At 47.8% G+C, this 18,788-nt stretch overlaps 1 protein-coding gene across 2 annotated transcripts in view; it reads right to left on the reverse strand.

Annotated features, from left to right (window-relative positions):
* The window catches only part of ARMH3 (armadillo like helical domain containing 3), a 184,143-nt gene that overhangs the window by 91,416 nt on the left and 73,939 nt on the right, over nt 1–18,788 (reverse strand). For both annotated transcript variants that reach the window (XM_038409086.2, XM_038409087.2), the window contains exons 21-22: nt 2,297–2,379; nt 1,133–1,259 (exon numbers count right to left, since the gene is read on the reverse strand). In XM_038409086.2, the coding sequence (XP_038265014.1) occupies nt 1,133–1,259; nt 2,297–2,379 (210 nt within the window). The remainder of the gene's footprint in view (nt 1–1,132; nt 1,260–2,296; nt 2,380–18,788) is intronic.

Genomic DNA, 18,788 nt, shown 5'->3' on the forward strand with positions numbered 1-18,788 from the left:
CATTTATTCTGCAGAGACTCAGTTCAACTGCAGTCGTAAGAAACAGCTAGTGATCTTTATTTAATGGGGGTGCTTCTCTGCATCTTGATTGTAGTGCACCGTGGCTGGCTGGCTCTCTCTTACAGGCCTTCTAACCCCTGTTATGTGCTTGTGTTACTCCCATTATTTACAATGGCAGTTACATGTTCACTCTGGGAGTGGGAGGGACCAGGGGGACATGCCCCTCAGGAGAGAGGCGGACAAAGAGCACACAGACATCCCTTTATCTGCAGCTTCCAGCATGCAGGCATTAAACCAGCCCTGCTGCGGTTGTTCTTGAGTGCAGGCTCATTTGTATACTGCTTGATTATGCCTCCACATGTTTTTTGCTTCTCTCCTTTGTTCTTCGCTTCCCTGCTGGGTTCACTTGGTGGTATTCCAATGCACTCCTCTCTCTTTGAAGGATGGCTTCTCCTTGCTTTGCCAGTATGTACATTCTTCTGTCCAGCAATTTCCTCCTCACTGCCCGTGGGTTTGTGGGGGCTGCTCTCTGGCTTTGTTCTGGGGCCGCAGGAACACAGTGTGTAATTTGTCCAAGGCAGCAGGTTTCTTGTCATGCATTTCTCAAATGCTTTTCACCCCTTTTGTTTACAATGCCCATTTCCCTGTGCTGATTTGTTCTGCAGCTTGTGTTTGCTCTCCAACCTCAGATGAAGGCATGTTTTCCCAGCTGGGAGCTCAACATGGCTTGGCAGAGACAAATTATAGGCTGGTTAACTCTAGATGAGGGTTCAGGTGTTTTTGATGACATTTCAATATCACGTATATAGTCACATGGGGGCAAATACATATTTGCATTAACAACAGATGCTTGTTAGACAGGTGCCCTCTTGTATACCCATACTGGATCACTTTAACAGGCCTGTTCCTGTTGGTGAAGAGCCAATGAAATTTACTTTGTCCTTTTGGAAAAGAAAAAGTTTATTCTTTTCACAGATTTATCCCTTTCTCAAGTCCTAATTTACTGGGTATCTATGCAAATACAGAAATGTTTATATTCACATACCCCAAACATGCACCACCACGAATATCACACACAGCTTATTTCCTGCTTGTTTTTATCAATGGTATCTCAAATAGGCCACTCACTCACCCATGGAGTAGAGGTTATCGAAATTCTGGTGCATACGGATGATCTCGTAGTACAGCTCATCGTAGCTGCTGGGCGTTGGGAGGAAGGTGTCTCCGTAGGTGATGAACATGTTGAACAAGTTCACTACCTATAAAAAAAATTAAAATTACAATAGGGGATCATTACACAAAATCTAATTTACAATAGATGCCAATCAGACCCAGATGATGTTTAAAACCTTCAGAGCAATAAGCCCATAGTACACTGAACAATATTCTTTTAGCCCATCAAAGAGTGATCCATACGCCACCCTCTTGCTCTGTCATTTCTTATGTGGAATGTGCTCAGACCCGACAGTGATGGGCAGTAGGATAAAACCTTAAGACAGGCAGATTTCTGATTCTTTACGGAGTGGGGAGGCTACAGCATGCCCACCATTACCACGACCCGGAAAACTGAGCTAACCAGTTCTGAGCATGAGCTTGTAGAGTCCAGTTATCTACAGCTCTGCCTGCTCCTGGGATGAGAAAGGAACTTCCCTTAAGAGCAAACTTATTACATAACTGCCAATCCATTAAGGGGTTTCTTGGACCTCCCTTGGAAGCATCTGCTGTTGGCTACTATCAGACACAGGCCAACCAGCTAGCTGGGCAGTAATTTTCTATGGGGAATTAAGTCAACACCCCCACTTCCTTGTTTGGTTAGCCTTCTCTTTCCAGTTTCAGGGTCTCCCATCCCAAGTTGGCTTTTCTTGATTTCTCCCACAAAACACACTTTACCCAGGCTGACAAAGGCAGGGAGACAACTCAATCTTGTCTACACCACTGGGCTTACACCCATCTGGGTATGAAAGACTAATATCTCCCTTCTCCTGCTTTTCTATCCCCCTTCAGTTCCTACAGAGCACAGCTGCCTGGCAAACCACTGCCCTTGCCCCCAACAGGAGGGCCTCTAAGGTCCCTGGTACGAGTTATCCTAGGCATCCTTCTGCCCACACCCCTCATCCCAATAAGTGTTGTCTTTGGGGTTCCCCTATGTCTCCTTAGCATGGATAGGTTCCCAAGCTGGAGATCTGTACGTTGATCTCTGCACAGCTTAACTACCTGTTCAGCAGGCCAGCCCCAGCCCAACACGGAACCTCCTCCCCTGTGTCATTCAATGTGAACCTGGTTTCTCTACACTCACCATGAGCGCCAAGGTGAAGATGTTGTGTTTTGCCAACAGCACAGTCTCATTGGACATGAGGAATTTCAGCAAGTTGATCAGAGCTAAGGGAAAGAATAAAAGTAATCAAAGCTTTTTTCAAGAAGCCATTTAAACACAAGTGTATTTTCACCATCCTAACCACTGGCCCAGTGATCAGGAAGCACTCAAACTTACTGACAGCTTTACAAGTGAAAATGCTATTCTGGTTTGATAAACAACTGTGAAAATTGGCATCGTCCCAGGTTTATTCTCCTTCACCAACTTCCAGATCAAATTTGTCAGTTTCAAGTGGAGTTACTTGTCAGTCAAGTCTGTTGACAATGAGGTTTTTCTACCTGTCAAACACCTCAAGCTATGCCTGGAACCTGGAGAATCCTGAGAGTTTCTGCTCCATACATCAACATGAGGTTGTGCAATCAGAACTCTGCTGTCACTTGTGTTGACGACACACGAGGCAACAGAACACATGGCACGGCTCTTCTGCAGCAGTGCTGTCTCTGTGATGCTGTGACGGCACTAGTAAGGATCTGGTACTTTATTGTGCCAGTTATCTACGGCCGTGCAGAGAAGACGATAGATCCAGCTCAGATTCGTCTCCTGAAGACAAATAAATCAATAAAGGTGCATCCAACACTAGTGAAAGATAGTTAGCCCTTTCATTTGAACTCAGTTAATCTAATTAGAGGGCTTAAAGCGTGTCCAATTTACAAAGCCTCACTGCATTCTGAACATTCGCAAAAACAGAAATAGACCATCAGTATTGTTGGTAATTATTAGTGTCATAGTGATTTTCAAAGATTTCCCCTCCCCTCCACATGGGATACGGTCAGGAACCAAAGCCCAGTTTGTGGGTCTGTCTACATGAGATTCTAAACATATGCTCTACTCTGAAATCAGCCGCCAGAAATGGGGTTCTGGGACTTTAAGACAGCCAAATTAGGTAGACAAGACATACAAGTTAGGAAGCTGTAATGGCAGATTTTAAAAGGATGTTTATTATTTACTGATTAGTACCTGGAGCTAACAGCTTCATGTCAGGCTGTGCCCTCGGTTTTACAGGTACAACTTGGATCTGATTAATCTTTTTCAAAGCCAGCATTCCAGCTTGCGGCAATACTGCCATCCAGCACACGCTGCACCCCATGATCTAGCTCAACCAGGCAACAGCAGCAGTAAGGCAGGCACCAGCTAAATTAGGGCAGCAGAAGCAGGCTAGCCGGAACAGCAATGGGTGCTGGAGAAAGATGGCTGGTGGAAAACCCATCCTGGAAACCCCAGCAAGGTTTCAGGGAGACTCACTCAGAGCCATCACCCACCCGCGTGTAACAGATTCAAGAAGAGAACACTGCACACTTGGAAGGCAGGAGCAGTGGCGGGAAGTTGCCCATGTGTTAAAATAGTTCCTGTGAGTGTTCAATATTTGCCTCAGCCTTTGGGCAATACAGCACATAGGGACCAATTAATCCTTGGACAGTATTTACCCACCACTGCCCTCAAACCTAGTCCTTACTTGTACATGTTACACACATCAATTCTAAAGTCCCTTCTCAAGGACACGGGAGCAAACCAGCCCTAATCTGGGAGGGTGCTGTATAGAACAGGAAAACTAGCTTTCAGATGAGGCAGAACTACTGGCCCCACAGTGGAAATAGCTATGGGACAGAAAATTTAGTGGGGAAGCAACAAGATATGGGGGAAATTGTCCATTTCTTTGGGTTTCCAGAGACTCAAGCATGCAGAAAAAGGAGTGAGCGACAGACGTGAAGACAGAGCAGTGGTTGAATGGAGCCTGAATAAAGCCCTGAAAGCTCTGCTCCCAATGCCAGAAGTTCACCAATATCAGCAGAGAGCCTATACCAGCCCAAAACGAGGATAACTGCGACCCCAGCCTCCCGGAGCACATTTCACTAAGCAGCAGCATTAATGCACTTTGAATTCAGCCACAAAGCACCATCCCCACTACAGCTCACCCTCTGAATCAACTGTGGTCAGGGCCTTCATGGGAATTCAGCCCTGGGAGGACTCCAGGCAAATATTTCTCTGCGAACGAAGAAAGAGCAGATAGAGATGGGCTCTTCACTGGAGCAGAGATCCAGTTAAAACAGGTTTCCAAGGTAACTAAGCCTCACGGAGAATGCTGCAGTCTCCCACAATCAGTACTTTGGGCTCAAGACAGTTGTCCTGCATCAATGTCACAGCAGCTTACGCGGCATTCCTGAGACGAGTACCTATAAATAGCCTTGATTTCCAGCCTTGCCCCCAGAAGTTCATCTAGCCAAGCCACTGGCCCAAGTGCTGCTGCTGAACTCCCAGGAGCTGGGATTGCTGGAACTGGAGCAGCAAGGCATCTGGATTGGTTATATCAAGTGGCAAACAGAAGGCTCTTGAACTACCCCTTCCCTAGCCTAGCATAGGGAACCACCCCTCACCCCAGCCCACTCTCACTTTCCTAACAGAACCTTGCTCAGAAGAACTCCAGCAGGGCTTTAAACTAGGTTCATCAGGGGAAGGAGACCAAAGCCCTGTGGTAAGTGGGGACGTGAGATACCAGGAAGCAGCACGAGCAGGAGCATGCGAGAGGGGAGGGCTCCTGCCTCATACTGAGAAAGAGGGACGATCAGCGAGTTATCTCAAGTGCCTATACACAAATGCAAGAAGACTGGAAAACAAGCTGGGAGAACTGGAAGTCCTGGCACAGTCAAAGAATTATGATGTGACTGGAATAACAGAGACTTGGTGGGATAACTCACATGACTGGAGCACTGTCATGGATGGATATAAACTGTTCAGGAAGGACAGGCAGGGCAGAAAAGTTGGGGGAGTTGCATTGTATGTAAGGGAGCAGTATGACTGCTCAGAACTCCGGTATGAAACTGCAGAAAAACCTGAGTGTCTCTGGATTACGTTTAGAAGTGTGAGCAACAAGGGTGATGTCGTGGTGGGAGTCTGCTATAGACCACCAGACCAGGGGGATGAGGTGGACGAGGCTTTCTTCTGGCAACTCACGGAAGTTACTAGATCGCAGGCCCTGGTTCTCATGGGAGACTTCAATCACCCTGATATCTGCTGGGAGAGCAATACAGCGGTGCACAGACAATCCAGGAAGTTTTTGGAAAGTGTAGGGGACAATTTCCTGGTGCAAGTGCTGGAGGAACCAACTAGGGGCAGAGCTCTTCTTGACCTGCTGCTCACAAACCAGGAAGAATTAGTAGGGGAAGCAAAAGTGGATGGGAACCTGGGAGCAGTGAGATGAGATGGTCGAGTTCAGAATCCTGACACAAGGAAGGAAGGAGAGCAGCAGAATACTGACTCTGGACTTCAGAAAAGCAGACTTTGACTCCCTCAGGGAACTGATTGACAGGATCCCCTAGGAGAATAACATGAGGGGAAAGGAGTCCAGGAGAGCAGGCTGTATTTTAAAGAATCCTTATTGAGGTTACAGGGACAAACCATCCCAATGTGTATAAAGAATAGTAAATATGGCAGGCGACCAGCTTGGCTTAACAGTGAAATCCTTGCTGATCTTAAACACAAAAAAGAAGCTTACAAGAAGTGGAAGATTGGACAAATGACCAGGGAAGCATATAAAAATATTGCTCAGGCATGGAGGAGTGAAATCAGGAAGGCCAAATCACTCTTGGAGTTGCAGCTAGCAAGAGCTGTTAAGAGTAACAAGAAGGGTTTCTTCAGGTATGTAAGGAACAAGAAGAAAGTCAAGGAAAGCAAGGGCACCTTACTGAATTAGGGAGGCAACCTAGTGACAGTGGATGTGGAAAAAGCTAATGTACTCAATGCTTTTTTTGCTTCTGTCTTCACGAACAAGGTCAGCTCCCAGACTGCTGCACTGGGCAGCACAGCATGGGGAGGAGGTGACCAGTCCTCTGAAGAAAGAAGTGGTTCGGAACTATTTAGAGAAGCTGGATGAGCACAAGTCCATGGGGCCGGATGCGCTGCATCCGAGAGTGCTAAAGGTGTTGGCTGATGTGATTGCAGAGCCATTGGCCATTATCTTTGAAAACTCATGTCAATCTGGGGAAGTCCCAGATGACTGGAAAAAGGCTAATGTAGTGCCCACCTTTAAAAAAGGGAAGGAGGAGGATCCTGGGAACTACAGGTTAGTCAGCCTCACCTCAGTCCCTGGAAAAATCATGGAGCAGGTCCTCAAGGAATCAATTCTGAAGCACTTAGAGGCGAGGAAAGTGATCAGGAACAGTCAGCATGGATTCACCAAGGGCAAGTCATGCCTGACTAATCTAATTGCCTTCTGTGACGAGATAACTGGCTCTGTGGATGAGGGGAAAGCAGTGGACGTGTTATTCCTTGACTTTAGCAAAGCTTTTGACACAGTCTCCCACAGTATTCTTGCCAGCAAGTTAAAGAAGTATGGGCTGGATGAATGGACGATAAGGTGGATAGAAAGTTGGCTAGGATTGTCAGGCTCAACAGGTAGTGATCAATGGCTCCATGTCTAGTTGGCAGCCGGTATCAAGTGGAGTGCCCCAAGGGTCAGTCCTGGAGCCAGTTTTGTTCAATATCTTCATTAATGATCTGGAGGATGGTGTGGATTGCACCCTCAGCAAGTTTGCAGATGACACTAAACTGGGAGGAGAGGTAGATATGCTGGAGGGTAGGGATAGGATACAGAGGAACCTAGACAAATTAGAGGATTGGGCCAAAAGAAATCTGATGAGGTTCAACAAGGACAAGTGCAGAGTCCTGAATTTAGGATGGAAGAATCCCATGCACTGCTACAGACTAGGGAACAAATGGCTCGGCAGCAGTTCTGCAGAAAAGGACCTGGGGTTACAGTGGACGAGAAGCTGGATATGAGTTAACAGTGTGCCCTTGTTACCAAGAAGGCCAATAGCATTTTGGGATGTATAAGTAGGGGCATTGCCAGCAGATCGAGGGACATGATCGTTTCCCTCTATTCAACATTGGTGAGGCCTCATCTGGAGTACTGTGTCCAGTTTTGGCCCCACACTACAAGAAGGATGTGAAAAAATTGGAAAACATCCAGCGGAGGGCAACAAAAATGATTAGGGGGCTAGAATACATGACTTATGAGGAGAAGCTGAGGGAACTGGGATTATTTAAGGCTGCGGAAGAGAAGAGTGAGGGGGGATTTGATAGCTGCTTTCAACTACCTGAAAGGGGGTTCCAAAGAGGTTGAATCTAGACTGTTCTCAGTGGTAGCGGATGACAGAACAAGGAGTAATGGTCTCAAGTTGCAGTGGGGGAGGTTTAGGTTGGATATTCGGAAAAACTTTTTCACTAGGAGGGTGGTGAGAAACACTGGAATGCATTACCTAGGGAGTGGTGGAATCTCCTTCCTTAGAAGTTTTTAAGGTCAGGCTTGACAAAGCCCTGGCGGGGATGATTTAGTTGGGGATTGGCCCTGCTTTGAGCAGGGGGTTGGACTAGATACCTCCTGAGGTCCCTTCCAACCCTGATAGTCTATGATTCTATGATTCCAGCAGAGATGGATGTACAGTGCATAGACAATCCACTAAGCTGTATGAAACACACAGACACAGTGAGCACAAATGCTGTCTCATTAGAGGGCACTTCTTTTTCAAAAAGGATTTACCAGCCCTCACTTTTCAGGGCATAAACCAATTAACAGAGAGGGGACTGTGGGAAAAACTTCTCCTCTGGGCAGGTTATTCTGTAATTGTTCACAAAGAGCTTTCTTGAATCTTCCTCTGAAGCATCTGGTACCACACTGGGTTGGAGATAGAATATTGGACTAGACGGGCCACTGCTCTGATCTGGACTGACAATCCCTGTACTTTGCACATCAGCTTCACTCACTGTAACAAATGTGTCCACATGCTTAATTTCCAGTTTCTCTGTCAGAAGAGACAAGATCTTACTGCAGTTTAAATCTGCAAATCTGGGAATCTGAGTCGCACCAAATCATTGCCCACTCCAAACGCCTTTCTATCATGCAGGTTAAGGGAACAGACAAACTCACAGCAAAGACAGCTCAGGGACTAAGACCTGCCAGGTTTACGGTCACTGAATATACTATGCTGATGCATTAGTTTGGCTCTTTGGGAACCCCAGGTGTGTGAGACATTTCCGAAGCCCCTAGTTAGCAGGTGCACTGCACCATTGCCGCCAATACTGTTAGCTGTCTTTCGCCCAGGCACATCATACATCAGACTCTTTGGACAAGTTGATCAAGCAAAAGCTTGGACACAGGAAGGACCGTCAGTCCTAAACCTGTAAGCACGGATGTCCTAATACTTCGTTTACAAGGCAGGATCCACCGATACATTTCGTGGTGTTTCCAGCGCAAACAAAAAACTTACAGAGCTACGGACATCCGGTGCTCTTCAATGATGACACCGCGGCTAAAATAACTGCGAGGGAAGGTACAATGGCTGAACCCCAAGCTCTGAATAACTGAGCAGCCTGATGCCAGATGAAGTGCATCACCTCTTCCTCGTTAGAGGGAATTGCTCTCTACACGCAGCACACTAACAGTTTGCCCTCAGCCCAGTACCATGCCAATAAATTATGCATGTTTGCCCCCTGGCGGAGCAGCAGATCAATTTCTCAGTCATGGATGCTCAGAGAATTGTGGTTTCTGGTTGTGTTTGGTCACGTCACCCAGAGCTTGTGCTCCAGTTTTATTAACAGCTACAGGAAAGCTGCCAACAAGCCATAGGTTTGTTCCATGCATGAACTGGAAAATGGGGATGTTTTTACCAAACCACCTAGGTTCTCCATTCCCTAGAGTCATCCGGCTTCTCCTTCCTTCCTGCGATTCCTTCTCCCCCTCACACAGCATGCCCATCTTCCCCGGGCCTGACTCCTGGGCCCAGCAGAGAGGTTGCCACAGCTGCTCTAGCCCAAAAGCAAGGTAAACCTTAACCTACCTAATTTGAATAAATGTTTGGCTTGGGTCTCCATTTTGTACAGAGCCCAGCACACTGGCAGTGCTTCCTAAACAAACCACAGGAAGAAAGAGCCTGAACTCCCACACGTACACCGAGAACTTCAGGAACTAAAAGATGGTGGAGCAGATCCTTATAAAAGGGGTATTAAGGGAGGAGGCATGTGACTGGATGCACAGGTGACTGGCATCATCTCCAGGTCTCAGCTTTCAGACAGTTTACTCTCCCAGGAATCATTACAGCCAGAGGATGGGAAATAGGATCACTGGCATTTAAGATGCCCTCCCGGTTTCTTAAACTGAAATTACTACAGATTGGTGGAGCTTTCAGCTCCTACAGCACAAGGGTGTTTGCACAGACCAGCCCTTCTGCTACTGGGATTCTGGGGTGCAGGTCCTCTCACTCCAGCTCCTGGAAAGCACAGGATTCCTCCTGCCCAACAGTCCCTCTCCTTCTCTCCTGTCCCAATAGATTTTGCTTCCCTTCATTGCATAAAATGGACCTTTTTTCTCTGTGACCCTCGTTTTGAACTGAAGCAAACTCAGCCCAGGAGCATCTGGGATCAGTACAATGTTTCCATTCTATTTGGATGCCAGATGTGCGGGGGGTGGGCTCTCTGCTCTCACGGAAGGGGAAGGCAACAGAGGTCTTCGGCCCTTTGCAATGGGAGCACAAACTCTGCCAAGACCATTCTGGGCTCAGGCAGGCTATTGCACAACTGAGCAAAAAAAAGGACCAGTCCCAAGAGAGAACCTGCTGTCAAATCCTGGGAAACAGACCGTGGGGATGGGGAGGAGCTGGGGCATAGTTTTTCTCTCCCTGCTATGCTCCCAGTTCAGAAGTCTAGTCTTCTGAATGGTGCACCAATGGTCGCCAAAGAGGAAGTGGGGCAGGAAGCCATGTGGCTCCCCTCAACTAGCTCTGTAACGCCAAATAAAATATAGTATTGTGCATTTAGAGCAACTGACCCCTTCAAACCTTCCAGCTGGGTCCCCGGAGGCTCCCAGCAAGGCAGCATGGAAAAGGAAGCTCTATTTCCCTACACAATGGACTACAGCTCCAACAGTCTCCCACTCTCACGCCCTCTTCTAGAGTCAGGAAAGCAGGATGTGGTGCTGCTTCTAGCTCCCTACCCGCAGGGTGTTCTCCTCCCATCTTGGCCCCACAGGGAGCACCCGGCAAGGCAGCTCCTCAGGGTGCTCACTGGCTGCAGGCAGGCGCAGCCCGGGGAAGCAGTACAGTCACTCCATGTGACCATTCTACAGCCAGCCTGCTCCCTCGGACACAGAGAAAAACGCCCGGCCTCCCAGATGGGCAGCAAGGAAGAGAACGGATGGGCCAGCGCAGAAGGGATGGACGTGGAAGACCTGGATTCAATTCCTTGGTCTGCAGACTCCTTGTGACACCATGGCCCAGTCACTTTGCTTCCCTGTGCTTCAGCGCCTCATTTGTACCCTGGGGCTTACCACACAGCCCTGCCTGCTTCCCAGCAGGGTTGTGAGGATCACTACGCTGAAGACCGCGAGGGGCCTGCCCGCTGTGGGAATGAGGGCACGGATGGGTGTGAAGGAGCAGCACAGTCAAGGCAGGAGGAAGTTGTAACCTTCACACCGGACAGAGAGCGAATCAGCTTCCCACACCCAGCAGCAGCAGACAGACAAACCTGGGCTTGCTTCACTCTGAGCTCCCCATCTCCCCAGGTGGGGAGTAAGCCCCAGGCCTCAAGCATTTTCTTCTTTTAACCCAGGAGAGCTGAGTGTGGGTGTCTGTTGGGGGGAAGTCTGAGCAGCAGCTGCTTGAGTACACCCGAACACCAGGCACGCCCCAACAGCTGCAGTCTAAAAGACACACACAGATGGCAGGATGCTGCGCAGCCCAGAGGAGGCGATTTACTCATTAACTGACTTTTTGTAGACACTGTGGAAGCAGCAGATTGTTGGAGGATCTGAATGAGGAGGGGGCGAGGGCCAAAGCCCCTGGATTGGGAAGGTGTTCGTGGAAACACAGCATTTGGCTGGCTGAGAGAGCAGAAGAGCGTGGGGAGGTGAAGGAAAAGGCCCAAGATGCGAACGAAAGTTGTAAGAATGCTAGAACGACAGATGGCGAGGGGTTGGTATAACCCCGTGCTGGAGGCTGGGAACCTCACCGAAAAGAGCACTCCACTGCACTGGGACGGCAGTTGCTAGCTCCCAGCCCAGGTCAGATGTAGTTAGCTGGATGGCAATGGACAGCAGTTTGAGAAAGCAGTGGAAGGCAATTCTGCCAGGGCTGGTACAGTGAGGCTGCCACCTGGCTGAAGGGAAGAACTCCTCCCCATGCTGGTGTCCAGGAAAGCAGATCAGGAACAAACCCATGAGCAATAGCCCAGCCTCATGTATCTGAGAACGAAAGATTAATTACACACAAATGAAATTGTCTTCCTCTAGTGTCTTCCATCTGAGGACCTCATAATAATGAATTCAGCATCACAGCCCCCTTGTGAGGCAGGGGAGTATTACCAGTTCTGTTTCACTGGTGGGGAAACTGAGGCACGGAGGGGCGACATGATTTGTCCCAGTCACACAGTCAGTCAGAGACAGAGCCAGGGATGGAAGTCCTGTCTCCTAGCTGTGCATCCCAGGAGAGAACAGCACTTCCCTACTACCTTGACAGTGGTGTTGTGAGGATCAATACATTAAAGATCTCTTTCTAAACGGGGACAAGAAGAGAGACCCAGGAACAATACAAATCCACAACCACAGTAATTGTGATGCCTGAAGAAAGGCTTGAAGGCAGGGAAGCCACAGGGCTCTACAACTGTCTGTTGAGGTGCCTGAGTTTGTTCTGAGGGTGGGGGAATTGGTCACACTAAGTGTGCACAGAAGCTCTGCCCAACAGTGATCAAACCACTCCTCGGGAGATGAATATCGACAATAGGGTCTGAAGGGAAAGAACTGCCAGCAGCATTCTCAAGAAACGGGCTTAGGACTGGAAGCGTGACCTGGAAATCACTGCAGTGCTATTACAAACTCCTGCACCAACATTGCCCAAGGCACCGTCTAGCCCAGCGTCCAGGGACAAGGTAACCAATAACCCAGGGGTAGTGCCCATGAAGCCAGGCAGGACTCTGGGGAAGTCTCCTCTTTGTGAGCAGCCTGTCTTCAAGACACACAGCTCACACGACTTCCACCTTCCTGGGTCTGACCTCAGAGCATTCAGCATCCTCTGCCCCTCCGTGCGCTTCCCACAGCGACTCCACCCAGGCTGGGTCCTGCACCCCAACTTCACAGTCAGACGTGACTTTCAGCCAGCCAGGAAAACAGAAGGTTTATTAGATGACAGGAACATGGTCTCACACAGAGCTTGTAGGTGCAGAGAACAGGAGCCCTCAGCTGGGTCCATTTTGGGGGGCAGTGAGCCAGACAACCACATCTGCACTTCACTCTATGTCCCCAGCCAGCCCCAAACTGACTCACCCTCCAGCCCCTCCTCCTCTGGGCTTTGTCCCTTTCCTGGGCCAGGAAGGCACCTGATCCCTTTGCTCTCTAACCCTTTAGCTCTCAACTTGTAGGGGGGAAAGGCCAGGCCATCAGTTGCCAGGAAACAGGGTGTTGGCCATTCTCTGTGTCCAGACCCCTGCACGTACCTGCCCTCTAGGGCTCTGCAATGATCTTACACCCTTATCCCACCACCTAGATACTTAAGAACTGCACAGGGGAAACTGAGGCACCCCCACAATATTCAGAGGAAACATTAAGAACCATCCTGCTTCATCACAGTAACCAATTACCCAGAGGTAGTGCTGGTGCTGGCCCACTTACTGTCAATCAGCTGAGACCCTGTGGGCGAGGGGTGCTGGGGAGCCCACAGACGATAGAGCGATACATTTAATGCATCAGCGGGCTCGTCCCTGGCTCTGAGTGCCCACGTGTGTGGGGAGAGGAAACCTTCTCATGGGTCCTGACAAGAGGGCAGCCCAGACACTAGCGACTGCCCTCCTCAGGCAAGGAACTAAAGCAATAAGGAGTCTGCCCACATCCCTGCTTAACATATCTCGCACCCCTTCCCCACTCTGATAGGGTGGGGATTGATCGCCAGTTCTCCTACCCTTTCTCTTCCCAATGGCTGCCTCTCCCCCGCTGTGGTTTTACAGCCACAGAAAGAAGCCTGAGCCTTTTTAAAGGCTGGATGTGGTTACTCCTCTAACAGCTAGATGCTGCTTCTCCATTTTACATGGCTGACTTCATTCAGTGCTGAATTCCATAACTACAGTCAGGTTTTAGTGCTCAGCTGGTGCCTCTCTCAGGGGTACAGACAGTCTGTATTGGCAAAAAGAAAAGGAGGACTTGTGGCACCTTAGAGACTAACATATTTATTAGAGCATAAGCTTTCGTGAGCTACAGCTTATGTAGTGCCTGCACTTGTTACAGATGAGATCAGTTTTATTGACTTGCAAAAAGTTTTGGGTTCGCCTGACCTTGGGACAAAGTTAGAAAATTCAATTTGTCTTAACTGCCAGGATATCGAAGAGCAGTTCAAACGAGCTCCAGTCCACTGCTTTGGCATCCGTACCAGCTGGTAACATTCCCATTACTTCCCCCACCTCCACTGGTGGCTGGGACCTGGTGTGGGCAGCAAGGGATAGGTATGTGGGTTGTGTAGAGAGGAAATTACTGGGGCAGTTTTATATCAGGCAGCCTGGTTCTTGGAGCTGCTGCTGTCTCCTCACACCAGCCCACTGCTGGCTCTAGCAATCTGCTGCAATTGTGAATACAGACTAACACGGCTGCTACTCTGTATTGGCAGGCTCTCCATCACCTGCTCCTGTTCCCCTCAGCTCCCCAGGATACAAGATATTTGCATCCAAAGAGTCACCAGGCTGAGAAACAATTGCAGCAGATTGCTAGACCCAGCAGTGGGCTGGTGTGAGGAGACAGCAGCAGCTCCAAGAACCAGGCTGCCTGATGTAAAACTGCCCCAGTAATTTCCTCTCTACACAACCCACGTACCTATTCCTTGCTGCCCACACCAGGTCCCAGCCACCAGTGGAGGTGGGGGAAGTAATGGGAACGTTACCAGCTGGTACGGATGCCAAAGTAGTGGACTGGAGCTCGATTGAACTGCTCTTCGATATCCTGGCAGTTAAGACAAATTGAATTTTCTAACTTTGTCCCAAGGTCAGGCGAACCCAAAACTTTTTGCAAGTCAATAAAACTGATCTCATCTGTAACAAGTGCAGGCACTACATAAGGCGGGGGGCCAAGCTATTTCTACCCTGGCCAACCCTCCAGAGCAGGGTAAGCTCAGTGTGACAGCACAGACTCATTCTTGAGCTAACCAGGCGTCCAGGAAGAGAAGGCTGCAAGAGCCTCTGGTGGGGTCCTGGGGCAAAGTCATGGCCAGGAGCTGTAAGTGATACCAGTGGCACTGCAATGGACTCAGATAGAAGGGACATGGGAGAAAGGAAGAGGACGTGCTGAGGGAAGAAGTGGACCTAGGCCGAAGTGCAGCCTCTAGACTGATGGTTCCCAAACTGGGGGTTGGGGTCATGGTGAGCTGTACTGTGTAGAGGATGCCATTTTGTTCTTCAAAATGGCACCTCCACGCTGCCTGGGGTCCTGGTGGAAAGACTTCATTAGGATGGCATCATGCCAGCAAAGAATCTGGGAACCTCTGCACTAGAAGAACCAGTCAGACCAAGTGCCGGCAGCATGCCCATGAGACACAACTCGATCTATCCTTCACCATGGACCCGGTGCTTGGGTGAGATCAGCTCACAGAGGAAAAACAGCTGGCTGAAGCTGAACCCAAGCAAAAGAGAGGTGATGCTGGTGGGCAGAGGGAAGCTTTCTGACGAGTTTTCAGCCATGGTACAGTCTCCTTTGGTTACAAGTACACTGCCACAGTTGGTCTGTTCGCTCCATAGTTTGAACACTGCAGGGAATCTCCTCAGCAACACAGGCTACCACGAGTACATCAGACCTGACCTCGACTCTCCACACTGGCTTCCTATAGAATTTTTAATTAAGTTCAAGGTCTCGGTCCTTATCTTCAAGCTGCTCCATGGCCTGGGACCAGGGAATCTAAAAGAGCCTGAAACTCCAGGATGAAGACCGTGGCCAGCAGCTACACTCTGCTGCCACAATGCAACTCCCTACAATAAGGGTGAAGTTCATCTGTGAAGAAGACAGAACCTTCTCAGGGGCCAGGCCAAGCCTGTGACATGAACTGCCTCCAGCACTAAGGACTATCACAAACCTCACCATCTTCCGCTCCAAGATCCATGTTTTTTTGACCTGCCTTCTTTAACATAAACCCAAAGCAACATGCATATATATATATATATATTTTTAAAAACACCTACCAAAACAAACCACTCCACTGCATATTCTCCCCCTGGGGAGCGGCTGAGAGAACAAACACCAGATGTGTAGTCACGTGAATGAATGCACGTCTGAAAAGCTCTCAGATGCTATGGTAATGAGTGCCATATAAGAACCTAGATAGAACAGAGTAAGGGGAGAGCTCACACTATGAGACTGCTAGAATCCAGCCCCAGCTCTCCCAGGCTTCTGAAGTCCACAAGAAGCTGAAGGGGCTTGGAAAGCACCAATGCAGAGTTTGTCCAGTTTTGCAGCTAGGTATTTGAAAAGTCAAGTCTTAAGTAATTTACTTTTCGTTCCCAATGATGCATTTGGAGTATTACTACTGAGCACAAGGGAGCTAAACAGACTTTTTCCTCTATATCAGTCATGGGTTTAACTTCACTCAAATGCACAAGCTCTCGTTCCTCCGGCCCATCCATAGCTGCAACAGAAAAGGGCAGGCTGAAAAAGAGATCATTTACTATTTCCACTTGAAGGCTACGTCCAAGTGGCCTCTTCTTCCCTCTTGCAACAATCTCTAAAGCTTGGAAGCATTTCCTTCCCTGTCTCTGTATCCTTCAACTCCTCCTGGCACAGAAACCAGGGCAGCCACCATCATCACTGTGTCAGCTGCAATGGGACAGCTATGCTGATTGATGTTTTCTACATAACTCTCTGCTCCTCCGGAGCCAGCAAGCGGCGCTTACACCCAGTTCTGCCAGGCCTCCGGCCCTGCGTGTATTTCAGAATGAGTAAGTGGGCACTCAAAAGCCAGAGAACATTGGTCACAACAAACTTATCAGCTTGAAGGGAGGTCAAATTTTAGGCCTTTACTTCCTCTTTCCAAGTCATTTACCATTTGACCAATCGACTCTTCAGTCATGCTCCTGCTATCTCCCCCTAGCCTAGCTGATTCACTGAGACAGTTTAGAGACTAACAAATTTATTAGAGCATAAGCTTTCGTGAGCTACAGCTCACTTCATCGAATGCATCCGATGAAGTGAGCTGTAGCTCACGAAAGCTTATGCTCTAATAAATTTGTTAGTCTCTAAGGTGCCACAAGTACTCCTTTTCTTTTTGCGAATACAGACTAACACGGCTGCTACTCTGAAAACTGAGACAGTTGTTACTCCACTCTCCCCGGTTTTGCAGAAGGGAAAGCTTCCCAGGCTAGACAGCTGCTGCAGCCTGTGACAGCTGGATCGGGGTGGAGGAGTGTCTGGAAACAACTAGTTCAAAAACTGCCCAGCAACACGAGTCAATGAACTGAATCAGTCTTGATCTATCACTGGAGTACAAGAAATGTCACCAGTGACAATTGCTATTGGTGGTCAATACCTGAGCCCTCCAGTTACCAAAGCAAAACTCCAATGATTAATAATGCAACCTGAAATATGTACTGATCCTGTGAGATTATGTATTACATATATTGAAAGCCGTTTTTAAAATAACTTTCATTGTTTCCTTGTCTCTGCTCATTTAGTAGGGCTGCCATTTTAATACTTTGCACCAGCAAACTTTGCACTTCTATAACACTTATCCAGGGAACCCAAAGCTCTTGCAAAAAGCAGGAATTATCCTCCTTTTACAGATAGGAAAACTGAGGATACGAAAGCTTAAGTGACATGCCCAAGGTCACAGAGCAAGTCAACATAAGGAATAGAAACCAGGTTTTTTTAGTAGCATAAAAAGAATCTGCTTTGCTTTTAGAATAAAAATCCTGAAAGACAGAGTTCCAGAATTGTAGAAGGTGCTGTGCATTTCACGTGTTTTCATTTTAACAGTGGGTTCAGCAACTGTTCAAATTAAGCAAGATAAAAGTTAAGAACTTACAGCACTTACCTTACAATAATTTAGAAACTGAGTCAATGCTTTCTAATGGCAAAGATGATTTTAATCCTACTTTGCAATCAATTGCCCTACTAAATAGCTGTTTCATCATTTTTATTATATTTACAATTTCTCATAAAATGACTTATTCTTGCAATTATGTGTAGACAATAGAATCTCTCTCATATTCCTATAAATGTGGTTTTCCTTTAAAGCAAACCATAGCAACTATGAAGAAGTTATCCATATCTTCAAGTTCTGGGGGAATTGCTCAAGCATTACTAATTTTGAAGTGGGAGGAGTTGGAAGGAGTTAGAAGGAATGAGGTCTTTTATATAAAGACTTAAATGAGTCACAACTCTTTCAGAATAGCTTATACATGCAAAATAATATCAAGTAGCACATCTATAGCGATTTCCATCTCCAAAGTGCTGAACATTAACTAATTAGAAAAGTGTCCAATGAAATTAACATGCACAGACCCCTCCCTCATGACCAGTTAAGTCAACGTCTTATCTTATTTTCACAGAGCCGGGAGGAGAATTTAATATTCATCACATCAGGGAACTGGATGGATCTGACCAGAATTCGTCCAGCAGCTCTGTCAATCCACCTCGATCTTGACCTTCAATAACCCTAAGTCCTTCACAAGTACTGATTACCAGACGTGCCAAATAGTGCAGCTGTTTTGAAACCTGGTCAAAATGTCTGCCAAGGAATAGGTAGATGCCATCACATTCATCATAGGTTATGACCCAAGACATATTTCCAGCTGCGTCATCTTCAATGTTACATAAACTCTTGCAGAAGCAAACAAGGCTTTTCCTCAGGGAACGGAAGAAGCTTCCAGAGTGACCACAGTCCAACCTTGGTCTCAAACAGAGAGCCAATAATTTACTGACTTTAAAAGGTTCATAACAGTTCTACTACACGACTATATTAAGAGAATGTAAACACATAATAGTCAGAAAACACCAAAGCACCCTTAACTCTGCCCCCTTGTGTGCACCCACTACAAAGATGTTCATTACATGAATACATTTGCTCTTTCCAATACCACACATCGTACCATTTTTTCTAGGACCTACAACACACACATGTAGCACCCTCAGCTATTGTGTAACAGAGACAGTAACCGTCTCTTATATACCAGAAATACACTACGTGGTTGTGGAGCACACTGCGTACTGTGTGTAGGAGAAATAGGATGTGATCATAGAATCATAGGACTGGAAGGGACCTTGAGAGGTCGTCCAGTTCAGTCCCCTGCACTCATGGCAGGACTAAGTATTATCTAGACCATCCCTGACAGGTGTTTGTCTAGCCTACTCTTAAAAATCTCCAATGATAGAGATTCCACAACCCCCCCTGGGCATCCTGACTGTTAACCA

Source organism: Dermochelys coriacea, chromosome 7, assembly GCF_009764565.3.
Source record: "Dermochelys coriacea isolate rDerCor1 chromosome 7, rDerCor1.pri.v4, whole genome shotgun sequence".
NCBI lineage: Eukaryota > Metazoa > Chordata > Testudines > Dermochelyidae > Dermochelys > Dermochelys coriacea.